This window comes from Takifugu rubripes, chromosome 1 (assembly GCF_901000725.2).
Source record: "Takifugu rubripes chromosome 1, fTakRub1.2, whole genome shotgun sequence".
NCBI lineage: Eukaryota > Metazoa > Chordata > Actinopteri > Tetraodontiformes > Tetraodontidae > Takifugu > Takifugu rubripes.
In genome coordinates this window covers 13,308,080-13,326,370 of record NC_042285.1, presented here as the reverse complement: position 1 = coordinate 13,326,370, position 18,291 = coordinate 13,308,080, and the positions used below count along the sequence as shown (strand labels likewise).

The following is an 18,291-nucleotide window of genomic DNA, read 5'->3' as shown; positions in this document are numbered from 1 at the left end:
TAACAAATGAGCTTTTCAGGAAAGGAATAACTATGTTTGTACAGCAGCATTTGTATGTACGAGCAATCACAGATACAAAGCTTAATGAGTCAGATTTGCCGACATCAAGGAAATTAGAAGAATGGCAGAGTAATTACTGACTTTTTTTACTGCGTTATTACTGTCGTTATTGGTTACAGCAGCTGTAATACGATACTTATGTGAATGACGCCACATAGTCGATTAAACGCTCTTGCTCCCGGAGTGAAAGTCGTAAGGCATCCCATAATGCCCAGCTCCAGAGTGAAGCAGCTTTACTGGCCAGCAGGGTCTTCAATTCTTGGCACTATGATGGATTCAGTGGCAAAATAGCCAATTAGGCACTTTGCAGTCTCCCACTCTCACAATGGGACATTTAATAATAGGGGACACAGGTACAGTGTGTGTGTGTGTGTTGGCATATAAAGACAACCCAAGGCCTTTGGAGTGATGCTGATTAATGGGCCTGTGTAAGGCACCTACACCCCAATATTCTCTCCCTCTGCTTCTACTCTCATCTTCCCTTATGTCTCTGTAGCTCCTACAATTTCACCCCCCCCCCCCCCCCCCCCCCCCCACCCCAAAAAAAAGAATATAAGATGTGAGTGAATATAGAGTGATATGGCAAAAAATGTCCAAACTGCTTTTAGCAGCTCAAAGACCTTTGGGGCACAAAGATAATTGATGGAATGTCTGGAGGGGACACGACTGCATCATTGTAGCAGGAGAATAAGCTCCTCCCCTTTGTGCTGCACCTCTGCAAGACATACGAACTGTGTCAGTCATATATGTGATGGTGACCTATGGTCATTTAATGGTCATGAACAAATGGTCTTTTTATCTAAAAAATAAGGCACCCATGCTGTCCATGCACCTTCCAGTTGGGGTACGGTACAGTATTGGTGAAACTAGACATGCAGCAGACTAAAGGCTAAAGGCTTTTTTAATCTTGGTGTGTTAGTTAGTGTATGTCGTGGATTCATTAAAGCAGCGGTGCCCAAACTAAGGAAATATTTGCTTTATTTCAGCGTCTCTCATTTTCTATCAGAGAACCATTATTTTCCCTTTAAATATATTCACGTTGACCCTTTGATTTAAGTTCATGGTGTAGACAGGTGGAGCTAAAGGAAGGGCTTCTGAGCAAGTGGTGTCAAATGTTTCCTCTTTAATGGAAGCAGCTTAAAATGGACTGAACTCTTCATTTCTTTTAATCTCTCTGACATGAATTTCTATCAATATTTCTCTGGACATCACCTGGGGAGCCGGTGGGGAAACGCCGAAATCGTAAGATTTTAACAGCCGAGCAGGAAAGAAAAACACCGAGTTCCTTACTGGAGAGACTTGAAGGAGACGCAGGTGTAAAACATGGTGTAAAGCTAGCTACAAACACATTTGATGTTTGCTAGCCAGGCATTGACAATAAAGGAATTCTATTCTATACACTGGAGCTTTATTAGATACATTTTGTAATTAAAGTCTGAAAACAGGATCCATATTTGCAGTAAATATGCTTATTACTGAGTAAATGTGAGCGTTAACCTTCTTTTCAATGCTGATTTAAGTACTTACTAGTGCAGAAACATCATTGTTAAGAGCTGACTATGACTGTTCTGATGATTCCTATTGAATGAGGAGCAGTTGTGCCTAATACTGAATGCCGCAGCTGGTGTATGCTGCATTTCACTGTGAAGGGTTTTGTTTCCCCTCAGCAGCCACTTAAAATCCAGCGGAGGAGCTAGAAGAACTCAAAATCAGCCAGTTTAAATCTGCATGGTTCAGTTCTTTTCTTACCCCCTCCTGGTGACCGTCTGAAGCTGTGACCTCCAGGGTGTAGTGATCCAGAGACTCTCTATCCAGAGGCGAACTCAGAAGCAAATGGCCTGAACTGAAGACAGAGCAAAGATGGGTTAACTCCTTCATTCTCCTATTGCATTTGATTAGAGCTGCCCAGAGATAACAGCGACCCTGTCGAGCATTCTCACACTAACGATGGCTATTTTCCTCGGCCGCATGGGAAAACTTGTTTTGTTGACAACTTTTAAGGCAGTTGGCTTTCCCCGTGCTGCCACAGTGCACCCAGAAGAGCATTGTTAGAGTGATTATGGGCAGTTCGGTGCCGACGACGCCTGGGACCCATCGGCTCACCCACAGTGATATTTAGCAATGCTCTGCTGGCTGCTGATGCATGTAGGCTTCAGATAGTGGATGTGCCATCAACAAACAGTGTTGATAACAAGGTTATGAATAAAACAATAAAGCTAAATGCTGAGTATTAACTGCATGTGCAATAAAGAAGGCGTTACGGTGGGATTAAGCCTGGGGCTCCTGCTCGCCACCCCAGCAGCCAGCTGGCCTCCACAACTGAATGGCCGAGGTTTGACTTTAACAGTGGACAGAAGCTGACGTCACCCATGGATGGATTAATAACGCCTGTGTCGTGTGAGGGTTGAGAAAATACAAGATAGCCCCCAGAAAACACTATTTAGTCAGAGAATGGCCTGATTCTTCAAGTCCTGTGCTGATACCACTTTAGCGGAGGAAGGAGGAGGCTGTTGCCAGTGTTGTGACAGGATGGAAGGTTTCTACTGCACAGAGTAATAAAGGGAATCATTATACTTTTGAGAAAGTCACAGGGAAGGAGCTCTATTCCACATCTGCCCATCCTGATCTGTGATCAATCTTTTCATCCATACTTCAACCTTCCACTCCTTCTTCATCTTAGGAATTCCACCCCCTCCGCTACAACCTCAGCCTTGTTTTCCCATCTCAGTCTCCCTCTGGAAAAACAGATAGGATCTTCCTCCGGCATAAGAAATGCATTTTTAATGAGCAACAAATGGATAAATACGACTAAACCCTTCTCAGTCTGGGGGCTGATTGTGTGCATTAGGGGCCGTTTATGCAAAGACCTTGGAGGAGGTTGAGTCCTGCAAACGATACACATTAAAGCTCCTTTTAACTTGTTGCACGCGCTCATTTGTTACCACAAAGGAAAAGTTTGTGCCTTTCTTTCTGTTTGCCCGGGTGATCCCTTACTTCTGCTGGAGTGCAAAATGTCCATGAAGGTCCCCGCTTTGGATCACGTAAGAGACGGGATCCTTTTCGCGGTCCACTGCCTGAAAGAGCAAAGGCAAACACATATTCACTCATAAACTCCATTAAATCCACAAGGACGCAGCGCGTGGGTGCTCCCGGTCCCGGACAGGGGTCAGATAATAAGCTGTCTTCGACTTCTAGACAAGAGCTCGGGGCTGCGCCTCTTGTGGGAAATTGCATAAAAGTGTGCGTTCGTCTATAATAGCGTTAATAACAAAGGCGGCGAGAGCTGCGGAGGAAGTGATCTTTGACCCTGTGACGTGCACGAGAGGCTTAAAATCCTTCCAGCTGTCTCTAAAGTCCTGCTTTTGCTCCCTTCTTTTACAGTTGCGATGTCCAGCAATGAATGTTGACGGGACATCAGCCGTACCTGCAGATGGAGCAGCGTGGCCCCGGTCCTCATAGCCTCACTGACCTCCAGGTTGTACTGTTGCCGGGGGAAACGGGGAGGACTCTGGTTGTTGGGTGGCAACACTTCAATGTAGACTGTAGTAATGGAGGACCTGAGGAGAGGAAGAGCATGAGTGGGCGGTCCTCACAGAAATGTGGGCAGAGAGTGTCGAATGAACGATGCGATCGTTCCTTTGCTCTTCGAAACACAACTCAGATCTTATTTGATGATGCAAATGGCTTTGGGGAATATGTGACAGATTGTTTCACGCCGTTAAATGAAGACTTAATTACACCACACTTTCTTTTCCTCACACAAACAGCCTCGGCTCTCCAGTCAGGTAGCAGCGGCTGACATTCTGCAATCAGCCTGACGCTTGAAAACAGCGTGTGGAAGTAACAACCAACAATTAACGCAGAGACGCCGACCATCTGCGTCTGAAGATATGTCATTTCTCAGATACTGTTGTCCTGTTTGGCCGCTGCCGCCTTCAGCCCAGCTTGAACTTAACACCGTGTTAAATCAGTAGGTAAAACTGAAACATTTGCTCTATCATTTAGTTTCAAAACCACAACAGTGGCTATAAATGTCGATGATTTGGACATAAATTCCCCTGACTGCTCCACAGTGTGTGTAATGCTGGAGACATCTACATAGCACAGGAGCCTTTTGCCTATTCTGGCTCTATCGCAGTGGGCCACCTCTCCAGATCGGACCCATCAATGGACCTTGAAAGGACTTCGCCTAACTTCGATTATGGGGCTCGATTTTGCTTCCGGGTCCCAACGGGAAATTCCGTTAGCACAGTTTCACTTTCTCATGTGGTGCAGCAAAATTAGGGTTGTTTTTAAGTGTTGACCCAACTCTGTGATCGTTTCATGAGGTGCCCATCAGCAGAAAGGCTTTGAGATGCATTGATCATTTCCAAAACAGCTAAAAATTATTTTAGAATGCCAACAGGGAAGCACGGCTTTAGTTGAGTTCTGGCCAGTGGGTATAATTAACCAGGTAACACAGATAGATATGGATTTGTTATACAGGGGCGGTTTTGTGATGAGGTTTCTTGGGAACTTCAGGTATAATCCGTTAGCCAATCACCCACAGCAGCCTGACCTACGCTGCTTCATATTCTGCATTGATTTGGCAGCTTCAGTCAGAGTGGCAGCTTCAGTCAGAGTGGAGCTGGAGACCACTGAGCGTTTATGGTTTCCCACCGTGCCTGAATAAAGCACAAACAAACCCCACAAAATAAAACCATTAGAATAAATCCAGTTCCAGCGTCCTCTTTTATAAAACGTGGGTTTCATTTTTCCGATTGATTTGGCTTGGATCACACAGAAGTTACACCTCTGTGACTGGTCATGTGGCATAAATGCTGATAATTCACCAAACTTTGAATACAATAGTGAGGCTGCAGCAGCATTTGCACTCCAGACCGCTCACTCGCTCCCTGGCAGTTGTCAGGCATCAGATGTGACCATTTAAAATTGTATTGCTGCACTTTGATGTTCTCAGTTCAGAGAGAAACTCCCATAAATCACTGGAGATTAGTCTGATATCTGCATGGGCTCAGACCGGACGACTCATCTAACCAGCAAATCAAATGAAGATTACACAACTGAAGAAAGAAAAGCAGGAAAAAGATTCAAATTGAGGTTTTTGACGTGAAATCTAGCGATACGGTTTCTTTTGCATGTCAGTGTTCATTTCAGTCCAGCAGACCATGATTTCAGCTCATTCAAGGACCTGAAAGTCATTGGTGAAAGCAGGTATTTGACCACAAATAGCTGATCAAGCTAATTCAGCCTTAACCACATTAACTTGCCCTGTCTTTTAAAGATGCCCTAAAGATTTACAGTCGCAGCAAACACTTCTGCAGCATCAGATTATTTTTTAATTGCCGGAGCACAAATGACATTCAGGTTCAAGCACTGTCAGCTGGGGTGGCCAACATGTCTAAGAGCAGCGAGGTGTTGAGGAGAGAACCGCAGTTGGACACGAGGTTGTGTAAGGAGCAAAGCGAGCTTCTCGGGCTGGCGCTGTAGCTCCGACGCTTGCAGCTTCTCTATTATTTATTTCTTTTATTTACAGCTCCCTTTGTGTTGGTTTAATTTAGAGGGAATATATGAACTGGAAACTAGGAGGGAAATAAAAAGTAGGACATGCGTATTTAAATTAGGTAACAACCTTATAAGCGTGCTGGGAAAGCGGCTGGAAACACACACACACACACACACACATACACACACACACACACACACTTGGGAATGGATAATAATGGGTTTCACACATGACTGGCATCTGCACACTCCCGTTGTGCATTTATTTTTATTGATATATCACCACCACACATTCAACACCGCAAAATCAATACACACAATTGGCTAAGTACAAATAATCAGATCATCTGTGCCGAGGAGTGTTTTCCCAAAATCAGTCCTGTCTATCTTTCAAACGCGCCCGGCTTTGCCTGTAGCTTTCCATCATCTATAACGTTCATAGTCGCACACGGGGACGAAAACAAATCTGCACAGCCCAAAAAAGGGGGAAAGGATGCCAAGCGGGGCCGAGACAGACAAGCTGATGGAGAGACTTACCGCCTGTGAGGAACGGCCCCATTGTCTGAGGCTTCTACAGTCAGAGCGTAGCTGCGGCCCATGGCCAGTTCCACACCCGGTGCTACGGTGATGACCCCCGTACTGTGGAAACGTTGGGAAATTTGAGTCATTTGTCATTCATTCATTCGTCTTGTTGATTCCTCATTGATTCGTTGATTCGTTAACCAGACTGATCTATTTAAGTCTGACGTTGTTCGAGATATGTGAAATATGTGAGAGACAGAGTTTTGTCTCTGTTGACTTCCTGTCAGTCTTCTCAAACAACAACTTGTCACTTGTCAGCCGTCTTCCAAACAACATGGAAATTGTGTCTCCGCATGAAAACAATCGTTTCATTTGCTGGGAGCTGTTTTTCATCTCGGATTTGGAAAGCCATCCCATTTTCAATCCCTTGACACCTTATGCTAGGCTAGACAACTACTTCAGCTGCAGAATTTGCAAGTCCAAAAGTGTCAAACTATTCCTCTATTTACCTGGTGCTGATGAGAAAATGTCCCTGGTCACCAGCTAAGATGCGAAAGTTGACCTGACCGTTGGGGCCCGCATCCGAGTCAACGGCCGACAGCTGGAAGAAACAAAAAATGTTCAATAATTTATCTTCAAACTTATTCAAGACTCTTAAAGTGCCACGTTCAGTCAGTAATTAAAGGATGGTGTATACCTGGATCACAGCTTCTCCAGGTGTTATGTCAGTGAACAGGTTCACACTGTAGGAAACATTAGCAAAGGTCGGGGTGTTGTCGTTAGCATCCAACACAGTAATAGTCACAGGAACTGGAATGCTCTGCTGGACGCCATCAGATGCTAAAAGCTGGAAAAATACACAAGAAAAAAAGCATGATGTATTTTCCCTGCACTAGAACATGTGCTACTGTGTCTGTGACACTGAAAATAAAATAATACATTTAAAAATTGCATTAAGCCCACCCTCATTAAACTAATATTACTCTTTGAGTGACTGACTGTCAACTCATCCAAAAGTGATGTTCAGCAATAGTTAATTAAAAGGCGCTGGTGTCATTTGGGACCGGGGGCTCTTTCTCTACCCTTCCTAAACTCCAAGACACTGGTTTTCCAAGCCCAAACCAGACTGCATACCCACTCGAGCTTCAGAACCTTGTTCTGAGATTGCAGCCGTCTCCTGATGCTCATCATTAAATGAAAATCATCCTCCATTTCTCATCGCCCACATTCATTTCTCCTGCAAGGCTTTCATGATGATTGCCATACACCTCTATACTTTACAATCAGTATAAAGCTGCTTCCATTCTGAACTCCAAATAGCTGCGCAGACACACAAAGGGAAGCTTTAATTCAAACAAGACGACGTGATGTGACTGTGCTGCTAAACGCGGTTGTGTATGAAGTAAAGTGTAGCGTTGTTGTTTCCTTATAACAAAGCTTTGGGATTAAAATTGAGCTGAAATAAAATACAAAATAGCGTAACAATGAAACGCAAGGGGAAAAAATGAGATTATGAAAGAAAGCAGACAAAAAGGCGACCCAAGATGGGAAAAGAGATGGTGAGCACAGAGAGACAGATCAGCTCGTCTCTGCTCCCCATTCCTACATTTATTTCTGCAGGGAGCATTAGAACAGCTTATTAGCTAAACATTCATGAGATTGCTGCGTTCATGCTTGACAGACCTTCTAGTCAGTCACACATCCATGATGTCCATCCCATCCTCTCTGCTCTGATTATAAGGTCATTTCCTTCACCTTCACTCCATTGCCTCCCTCCTTCTCCATCCTCCATCCTATGTAAGAAATGAGGCTTCCAAAACTGGTGCAGGTGCCTACCCTCATCTTCTTTTCCATATGTCCTCTCCTGTGCACCTTTGTTTATTTACTTCTATATCTATCCACCTCCTCTCTGATGACTGAGGTTAACCAATTCAAATGCAGTCAGACTTTATTCCCCTCCACGCACGCACAATGCACGCAAACGCCGCAGCTCCTCACTACCGTGAACGTGTAGGAGTCCTGGGCCTCTCTGTCCAGCGGCTGTAGCAGCGTGAGGTACCTCCTGATCCCAGAGGTGGACACAGAGAACACATCAGAGTAGAGGTCCAGGGCCAGTTGGAGCTGAGGGTCCCTGGTCTGCAGAGGAACACACAGAGGAACGCGCAGGGGAACACACATTACAGTGATAGTTTGATTCTTCTGAGACAGCTCTCTCCATCTCTCTCGCACACATCTATAATTGCAAGATTACAAATCAGATTTCTTTGAAGTCACGATGCACATTTTGTTAAGAAAGGACAGTTTTTTCCAGCCCTGACAACCTCAGAGGTGTATTTGAGGGTTTAGACTTGCGAGTTTTAAGGTTAGGATTGGGCTTAGCTTGAGGTTTAGTCAGGGTTGGAGGTCTGGAGTTAGACGTGAGATAGAAGTAAAATACTTTGTGTGTGTGTGTGTTTGTGGAAAAAAAGAGGCACAGAGAGAGAGCAGGATGGTGAGGCAATCCTCATTCAAGTCCTCACATGACATTTACCCATACAATCACCTTGTTGGTGTGTGTGTGTGCGTGCGTAAGAGAGAGAGAGAAAGAGACAGTGTGGGTTTGTGTGTTTTATGTGCATGTGAAGTCTCATTCTAGATAAGGCTGGCTCAGCAGGGAAGGGGTCTGATAATATTGTCGATGTAGCTAGTGAGGTTATTGAGTCATAAATAAACACACACACACACACGCACACACACACACACACACACACTCACGTGCACGCACAGAGAGAAAGAGAGAGGCATATTCAGCTGTATACTCACAAATAAAAATGATGGAAGCCAATAAAAGCATTTAGGGCTAATCATGATTGTTGGTGCTTATTTCTGCAGGAAAGACCAGGTTAGCAATATTTAAATGAGCTCAGTAGATAAATCCGGCAAATTCATGCTCTGCACGTTATTACACTGGCTAAGCCCTGCTGAGAGGCTCTTTGAGAAAGCAAAGCTTGTTTTTGTGGAAACGCCTGTGGTACATCTTCAAAAAAAAAAAGCTCTTGGGAACTGGAGAACAACATTCCGGCCTCTGTAAATTTTCAGATTATCATTGAGAGGCAATTTGAAAGAAAAGTGGTTTTACGATGCAGAAGGAGTGGAGACAAGACACTTCACACGTGGCGAGCGCGCACAAAGCAGAGGTTGAGTAGAACGCAGTGACGGGCTGAAAGGAATCGGGATTCTTTATTCCCTCTCTGTTCAAGCCACCAAACTGCAGCTGATGTGCGACAACAACAAGCGCGCTCTTCACACGTCTGACGTGCTTTTAGCTCTGAAGCAGCGCGACTGTGGCGGCTGTAAAAGTGGTCATTAGAGCAGCAGAAAGTAACGCGCTGATGTATGTTTGTCTGCTCTAATGTTGACTTGAAACGACAGCATGAACTTATTATGAAGAGAATATAAATACGTTAATTAAAATGCACGTGGATGCATTCAGGTATCTGATTGGTTGTCAGCCATACAGGAAGTAAAGCAAAAATATTTTAGCTGAGCCAAAAAGACCATTTTTGTAAGCTATTATTTAATTAATTTTCAGACCTCTTATCAAGAACCTGTGGGGCTGCTCACCTCCTCCACGTCATTATCCAGCGCTATGATGACCAGCGGCGCTGAGAGGCTTGCGTTGCTTGATATGGTAGTCCCCACTGGCGATGCTTCATTGACGTAACCATGGTAACTCATCTCCAGGAAGTAGGGCGCCTGGTTGTTTTCATCCAGAACTTCGATTTGGAGGTTAGAAAAAGCTGGCAAGGGGTGACCATTGTCCTGCTCTGCCTGAAGGGTGGAGGAGAGAGATCGATTATTTTGACTGTGAAGCCTCAGCTCTGGTCCTGAGACCGCAGCTGCAGAGGCCACGTCTTTCTGCTGCAGCCCGTAACGCATAAATTAGCCAGCGTTGCTCCATCCTTTTGGGAAAGACTTTGTCTTGTTCCCTTTTTTAAGCTTTTCTAAGCCCTTTCCTGTGTTGCATTCACGTTCCCTGATAGTAATCCATGCTGCTGAATCTCTCCGATTTCTCCTGCCAAATGTTGATTTTTTTGAGAGGAAATTTGAATTCCTGGCCTACATCGTATAGACCGGCCAACACGGTCAGGGTTAAACAAGCGTTTTACAATTCCCAATACGTTCCCAGTTGAGGAGTTTCTCACCTTGATAACTAGATCAAAACTGATGTGAAGTTCTCTGTGGATGGGCTTTAGTAGCAGGAGCTCCGCCGTCGTTCTGTTCAAGCTAAAATACTCTGCATAGGACTCTGGCTTCCCTGAGAGAGAGAGAGATGGAGGGATGGAGAGATGGAGAAATGGAGAAAGCAGAGCCCAAAGGAAACATCCAGAGGTTGTATACTTGGGTTTGAAGGTAAGCCATGATTGGTTTCAGAATCAATATAAGTTAGGTTGGTTGGCGTCTAGGGGGGGTTATAAAAGATACAGTGAGGGGGAGAGAGGCCTGGCTATTGCTCCCAGTTTTCTCATTTTAGCTCTCTACAGGTGGTGATAGGCTGCACCACTCATACAAGGAACTTTGAAATGCAGCAGTTCTCAGTGAGGACATCAGCAGAGGAGAATAGCAACACAGCAGCTGTGGAGCAGACAGCATGTCTCCCCTTTCAGAGGGTCTCTGAAGTCTGCATGAAGGGCTTTACCACCCCCCAGTCGAGACCGGATGCTGGTTGTCCGGGTGTTGCTGTGCAGCAACCAACCGCCGCTACCCTTTCGTCCAGCGAAGGTCACTTGATCTTACACTATTTTGTCACATCCTCAGCGGCTTTGAAATTCATTTTTCAATTTCTGGAATTGTTGCAGCAGATATATTTTTTCCTTCCTCCCCTTTGTGAAAAAGTCTCTCATAATCCTTTTCACAGAAGGAGATTAGCTTCACAGCAGGGGGCTGGGAAATGTAATCAAGCCCCTGCCAGGTCATGTTGGTGCGTTTTTAACAGACCATGCAAATCCTCACAAGTAACAGTAATGACTTTTCGAGATTTGCTTCCAAATTTCAAACAGCAATCAGGATGTCCTACAGTGATGCCTAAATGCTGTCAGGAATAGTTTCTGACAATAGGTACTCGTGGGGGACTGAGGAAGACATTCAGAGGTAGCTGATGTCTCTGCAGCTCAATGCTCCGTATCTCTGCACATATACGTCTAAATGTCTGTCCAGGCTGCTCGTCCCAGCCTACTTACCGACGAGGATGCTGTATAATATCCCTGGCCTGTCAGATGGAGGCTGTATGTTCCTGTCCTGGTCCACAGCTTGGATCGGCGGAGTCACGTTGAGGGGATTCACCTTATTCTAGGAATGGGACAAAGCGGAATATAATGATCACACGGAGTATCATAGCTAACCAGCATGAGGAGCTATCATACCAAGCAGACAGAGGACAGGAATCCCTCCATCCTCTGTTCACTTGCAGTACATTTCATTAGGTTTCATAAAGCTATATACATATATATATATATATATATATATATATATATATATATATATATATATATATATATATACAGTATATATGTGTGTGTGTGTGTGTGTGTGTGTGTGTGTGTGTGTGTGTGTGTGTGTATATACAGTATATACACGTTAGAGAGTTTTCAGATATGCACAAATGCAAGAAAAAACAAGTTTGTGCATTTTCTCTGCATCTTCCACACAAAACATTGTGGCAGCCCGAGTGGTTGGGTCGAACTACTGGTTGTTCACGGCAATCAGGCCTGCTGGTGACCCCTGGGCCTAGTGGGGGCTTACAGGCAATACATCCCATAGATATGTCCAGTACAGGTGCCACTGCCATCCTAGAAACCAGGGCTGGCGGGGGGGTGTGGGGGTTGTATATGATGGCAGTCAGTGTAGACAACCTGAAAGTTCCGGTAGAAAAGTGGAACGCACGGCTGAGCAGACACACAAGGCTCGAGCATCGGTGTCAAACGGCTGTTGGGCCGCCGGACTCTGAAGGTTTCGTGTCAGACGGCTGTGACAGCAGACGCTGCAGGATCAGGAAGCACGACGCCAACCTGGTGACAGTGAAACTGCTCTGACTGTTTCCTGCGGAGCTGAAGAGCAACTTAGCAGCAGCAGCAGCGTAGGCAGATGGCTGATCCCAGAGCAGTCACAAGATATAAATAAAGGAAGGTAAATGTCCCCAAAGGCTTCTGCTGCTTCACGAGTGTTTGTTTTTAATTTAAATCCATCATTGTTAACACAGCAGAAATATATGTATGTATAAAATACGTGACAAAAAAAGACTACAGGCTGGTTTTGGTTCTTTTTGATGTAAGTTGTAGTGAATCGATGTGAGTCTGACAGAAGATCGGACTGAAGGCTTGGGCAGGTTTAGGCAGCATTGTTTACTGCACCCATGTGATGCACCCATCACTCTGGAAAAGGGAAAATCTGGACTCATCAGACCACATGGCCTTCTTCCAATCTTTATGCTCCCTAGCAAACTGAAACATTTTTTTCCCGACTAGCCTCACTGATTAGCGGTTTCCTTAAGGCTACACAGCTGTTCAGTCCCAATCTCTTGAGTTCCCTTTCCATGTGGAAATGCTCTTACTTTCACTATTATACACAGCCCTGAGGTCTACTGGTGTTTTTCCACAGTTTGATTTCAGTAAAAGTGATCTCCAAGCACGATCATTCAGGATTGTTAATAATAATTTCATCCTTCTCATAATTTTCACGAACACAGGATGTCACAGTCTTTTGACTGGTTGTTTAAGAAATACGAGGACACTTATTGTATCAGTTGAAGTTGCCTGCTGAAAGAAGATTGCACTTGCACTAAGTATCCAATAGGAAGCTCTTGCCCATCTGCTTAGTTAAATAGATGTGGCAACTTTTGTTTAGCCAGGCTGTATATAATCATTCTGATTAGAACTGAAACCATTATGGTGGTTTCACTGTCTCACCTTTCAACCATCATCTTTTCCTGGGCTCAGCCACAGAATAGACCCTCAAGTTTTCTCCTCAGTAACAGTCTGAGAGCTTGATTTAACCCTTAATGAAACTGTATCTGCATCGGCAGAACGTATTGCAGCCCTGATACTGGTTGGCTTCAAAACATAATTAATTAATGAAAGGGTTCACTGAGGGAGACATGTGCATGGAATATAGAGGAGTGTCTTGAGGTGAACCCAATAAGTGATATTAGTCTGTTGGCAAACACATGCATCTATTAAATCAGCAGACATTGTTACTGTATTGTTCACGGTGATCAGCACAGGTAATATTTAATCTGTTGATTAACTTTTCCAATGATGAAACACAAGCTGCTCTGTGACCCAAAGGAACGTTTCTGAAATGAGTGCACCTCATCGGTAGCGTTAGCGTCAGTAGGGACTGAAAGTTCTGAGAGGAGAAGATGTGCAAGCCATGCGTGAATAGCTGGTCTGAAGAATCTGCATGTTCCTCCAAGATTAGAGTTGATTCACTCATCTTTTTATTTCTTTTACTCATGGATTCATGGAAGTGTGTGTTTAAAGGTGAACGGAAAAGGCAGATAAAAGAGCTCCCCAAGTGTGTCTGGAGCGAAAGAACTGAAGTGTGTGTGTGTGTGTGTGTGTGTGATAGTGACAAAGATCTCTGCAGAAACACGGAGATAAGGTAGTACCGGTAAGTCCTGTGAGGCATGACTGCTCTGTTGGCTTGAGACTGATAAATGTTGAACGTGGGGGGTGTAAAGGCATGAATGCATCGCTGACTTGTCACCATCAAGTATGTGTGTGTGTGTGTGTGTGTGAGAGAGAGAGAGAGAGAGAGAGGGTGGCAGGAAATGAATGCTTTGCTAACTTGTGAGAGTTGAGGATTTTGCCTGCAGCAACATTGTCTCATTTACAAAGTGTGGTAAGTTGCCGGATAACAACATCAGCTTATTCCCTGAGACTGAAATGCAACATGACATAAACAGTTGTGTAAACATAAATACACACCAGAGAGCTGAACACTCATTTGGAAATGACACCATGCAACAGATCTGTGTCAGGAATGAAGCAATATTGCTCCACTTTTTTTTATTTTTGGACCCAGAGTTCTCAAACCATCGTTTGTTAACTATATAAATGAGCCACCTGAGATGTGGAGTTTTTAGGCTCATCCTAAACGGATGTTGGTGGTTGGTTGAGAGGTTTTATTGTGAATACTTCAATGATTAATGGAAAGGCCAGGAAGCAGCCAGCTGATGCTCTCTGCTGCAAGTTCATTTGCCTTGAAAGTGTGATTTGCTGGTCGGTCCCTACACGCTCAGCTTAGTCTGGCTCTCCTGGGTTTTTTCCTATTAAAGATTGAACTGTGGACTAAAGTATTGATAGTAATGAGTGATGAGAATGAGAAGATGGGACAGTAAAATCTGACTATAATTAAGAGTACTAGCTTGTGTTTTGTTCAATTATGTTGCTGAAGCAGCCGTCTGGAAATCTTTAATTAACATGTTATTGTGTTCATTAACTACTGTGTCAGTCTGGAAATGAAGCTTGACCCAAGTGAAATCCAAACGACTTTATACATTTATTTGAACCTCACTACTATAGACCCACACCATGGTTTTACAAAAACCTGAATAAATGAGATGAACATTTTGAACATTCCAGCACTTGAACACGTTCACGCACTCACCGGCTCGGTCAGCTCCAGCACGTTAGCTCTGTATGTAATGGGACTGCAGTCTCGGGTGTTGCCCACCAGCGTGCACGGTAAGAACATGGGACCCAAGTCATCGCCATCCAGCACATCCACAGTGAGCGTGGTGGTGGCTGTACGCCGCTCACTTGGGTAGGGGGCACGGTCCTGGAAGAGAAGTGGGGGATTTTTCATGTATTTTTGGATAAGATGGTGATCGTATGAATATTTTCTGCTTTCTCAGGCCGGCCTCTGCTTAACGTTGAATATTCATCTCTCATACATCATGACTAAAACAAACTTGGAACTGATCTCACAACTGGGTTAAATACTATTTTCTTGCCCTTTCCAACCGAGGGGCCACAAAAAAGTCCAATCTTCAATGATGGGTGACTGGTTGTCAGCTGGTGAAGAAGATTTGAATTTTTTATAGGCTTTCATACATAGGACACCCCCCTAATTTTGGAGTTATCACAACTTTAAATACATCTGCTGATGCAGCACCATCTGAACTTTTACTTTTTTGTGTGACTTTGGCTGAATAAAATGCAGTTATTTGAGCGTGAGGTGTTTTATTTGGTCATTATGAAGCAGTTACTAATGTACGCTACCAACCCCTCAGTATACCTTTGCATCATACTTTAACTGTCATATTTTCATTTTATAGTTTACAATCAGTACGTTAAAAATCATATACTGTATGTATATTTTTAAACAATGGCTAATTTAATTTACAAACTGGCTGCTATTACACAGCATACATATGAATAATGTAGAAATTATATAAACTTACATCTAAAATTTTATATATTAAGTTTTCAGCTGAAAAAGATGCAGGGTGCATGTTTTGCCATAGTTTTGCCATATGACACATTGCACTGATGTTGTAGTTTAATGTTTAAGGGAAATATTTATGCATGAAGAATAGAATTCACCTGCAGGAAACAGCTAGTGTCCACGCAGATTATTAGTTTCTAATGTCGCGGCCCGTCTCGATTCCACGCACAGATGAGACATATAGAAGAAGTGACGGCAGCAACGACCAACGCTGAGATACAAAAGCTTTCTTTCCTTCTCTTGCAAACAGCAATCAGCCCCGCCAGGACTGACGACAGGGACGCCTCTAGCTCACACGTGACTAAAGGACCCTTTGAAAGTGTCTGAGATCAAGAGGACTCCGGCACAGTTCAGTGGTCACCTAGATCACTAAAAAGACTGGTTATGGCTACCTACTGTGAAAAGGGGCAACCGGCAGCCATCCCAACATATGGATAACATCAAGCTGTATTCCAAGAGTGAGTGAGACATTAACTCACTAGCTCACACCGCCAGGATCTACAGCCAGAGTGGAGAGGTAGTCAGGTCTGAAGAAGGCAGACTACCTGTTGCTGACATCGAGGACAGCTACAAGTACCTTGGGATCCCACAGGCAAATGTCAACCTTGAGAGGTCAAATACCTCCAGAGAGAGCCAAGAAGTCAGCTGAATAAGGTCTGGATCATCGACACAAACAGCTGAGCGGAAATTGGTACAGAACTTTATCAAACCAAATTTGTTTACCAGGATAAACGGCAGCATATATTGGAAGTAAATCTCAAACGATCAAAGTCCACTATTAAATTTCAACGGTAATTTCCAGTACCAAAGGAAAACATTCCTGAGGAATCAGTGCGGATGGGAATCAGACAGGGATCAAACAAAGGTCAGGCATAAAATCAGGACTGGGACTGGGATGGAGCAGGCAGATCAGGACCTGACAGGGTCAAAAATGGGAAATCAGTCCGGTGACCAGCACTGGACAGTTGGGCATGAGCCAACGAAAAATCCTGTAGAGGGGAAACAGGTCTGACTGGGCTGAGGGTTAGGGAGACAGGGACAGTTGTAATGGATCATCCTGACTGGCAGAGCAGATGTGACAATCAGATACCCTGCTGGTATAATAAACTGGCCGTAGAAGGAGATGGAAGCACTTATATATAGACACGATATCGCCTCAAACTGCTAAACTCCAAGTACAGCACCCTGAGGCAAAAAGAGGGAGGCCAAGGACTGGCGAGCATCAGAGCCACTACCCAGGATGAGACAGCAGAGATCAATGAGAAGAAGAAAGATGGCCCCCAGAGAAAAGCTGCTGTGTGAATACCTTGGGCAGAAAGAAACCTGATGGGACCTGATGAGAGGACAAACCCCTGGATGACACGTCCCAGCCGTAATTTAGGGATTGCACCAGTGGCCGGAAAAGGCAAGACTGAAAGACGGCACCAATCATGGCAGCACAGGAACAGGCTTAGAGAAGAGCTTCAGAACCCAGGATCTACCCCACCAGGCGAGGGCTAACGTGCAGGCTGTGCAAAGATGCCCCTGAGACAATCCAGCACACACGGTAACAGCAGTGTGTAAGATGCTACGCTAGCAGGGAAAATGAACAGGGAACGCCAGAGGACACATCTTCAAAGGTGGTGAAGAAAGACCTTGCTATACAAACAGAGCTCTTAGACCATCATCCAGTGTCAGGTGTTAGTCACTGGCTGCTCTATGAGACCAGGGTTGCTAATATCAGAAAATCTTCTTCTCACGTGGCTAAAGTATAATTCTTGTTATCATGTATTTTCAAACCCGTTTAAAGCTTTGACCTGCTTTGAAAGTCATGAACTCATCATTGTGTTTATGTGTGCGAAAGAGCAGGAGAACACTTTGCAGCCAGAGTGAAACAAGGTGGAGATTCAATTATGGTATTATGGTCTGGGCTTCTGCACCCTGTGGAAAAGTACACAAGAGGAGTGGCAGCAAGAATGAAGCTGTTATCAGGATTTTAAAGGAGGATAATGGAAATAAATACATTTGAAGAGGTTTATTACTCTGACTGTATATTAATAATACCCTTTTACACGCACACACACACATTAGTGTATCTTTAGTGCACCACACTACAGCACAAACCTACTTACATTTGCCTGGATGATGACCAGGTAGCGTGTTATATCCTCATAGTTGAGTCTTTCTCTCAGTACAACAGCGCCAAACAGTGTCAGTGGAATGTCAAAGGTTTTGTTTGTTGTCTGGAAAACACACACACAATGATACTCACACAAAATAGTGCACGTCTACCAAGATTTAGGTTGAACATTTTAAGGTAAATATGAGGCTTGGTGATTCCATTTCAACAAAACAAGGGAAAAGTCTCTTTAGTTTACCGTAGGTGAAAGGGATACTCAACTGGGTCATTGGGGTTGTACTGGATGGTGTATTCAATTTGTCCATTGGGACCATCATCGATGTCCGTTGCGCCATTGTTCCCAAAGAATCCAGAGAAAATTGTGGTTCCCACTGGGGTCAGCTGGAATACACAGAGGAAATAACAATCGGTTTCCACATGCAACCATCTTTTGTTCATGTGAGGTGGATCTTAAGTCTTGTCTGATCAATCTACGCTCAATACCCCAGGATGACAGTGAAAATAAAGATTTTTTTTTCCAAAAAAAAAACAAACACAACTAGAATCTCACTTTGCATCAGTATTCAGAGTGTTTGCCAGGACACTTGAATTCTTGGACT

The 18,291-nt window shown here is 44.2% G+C and overlaps 1 protein-coding gene across 3 annotated transcripts in view; it reads right to left on the bottom strand.

Annotated features, from left to right (window-relative positions):
* The window catches only part of LOC101065727 (protocadherin-15-like), a 103,624-nt gene that overhangs the window by 43,718 nt on the left and 41,615 nt on the right, over window positions 1-18,291 (bottom strand). For all 3 annotated transcript variants that reach the window (XM_011606156.2, XM_029842026.1, XM_029841981.1), the window contains exons 7-19: window positions 17,954-18,073; window positions 17,685-17,795; window positions 14,734-14,904; window positions 11,307-11,415; window positions 10,272-10,384; window positions 9,691-9,897; window positions 8,089-8,223; window positions 6,785-6,934; window positions 6,597-6,688; window positions 6,103-6,204; window positions 3,485-3,617; window positions 3,055-3,134; window positions 1,810-1,903 (exon numbers count right to left, since the gene is read on the bottom strand). In XM_011606156.2, the coding sequence (XP_011604458.2) occupies window positions 1,810-1,903; window positions 3,055-3,134; window positions 3,485-3,617; window positions 6,103-6,204; window positions 6,597-6,688; window positions 6,785-6,934; window positions 8,089-8,223; window positions 9,691-9,897; window positions 10,272-10,384; window positions 11,307-11,415; window positions 14,734-14,904; window positions 17,685-17,795; window positions 17,954-18,073 (1,617 nt within the window). The remainder of the gene's footprint in view (window positions 1-1,809; window positions 1,904-3,054; window positions 3,135-3,484; window positions 3,618-6,102; window positions 6,205-6,596; window positions 6,689-6,784; window positions 6,935-8,088; window positions 8,224-9,690; window positions 9,898-10,271; window positions 10,385-11,306; window positions 11,416-14,733; window positions 14,905-17,684; window positions 17,796-17,953; window positions 18,074-18,291) is intronic.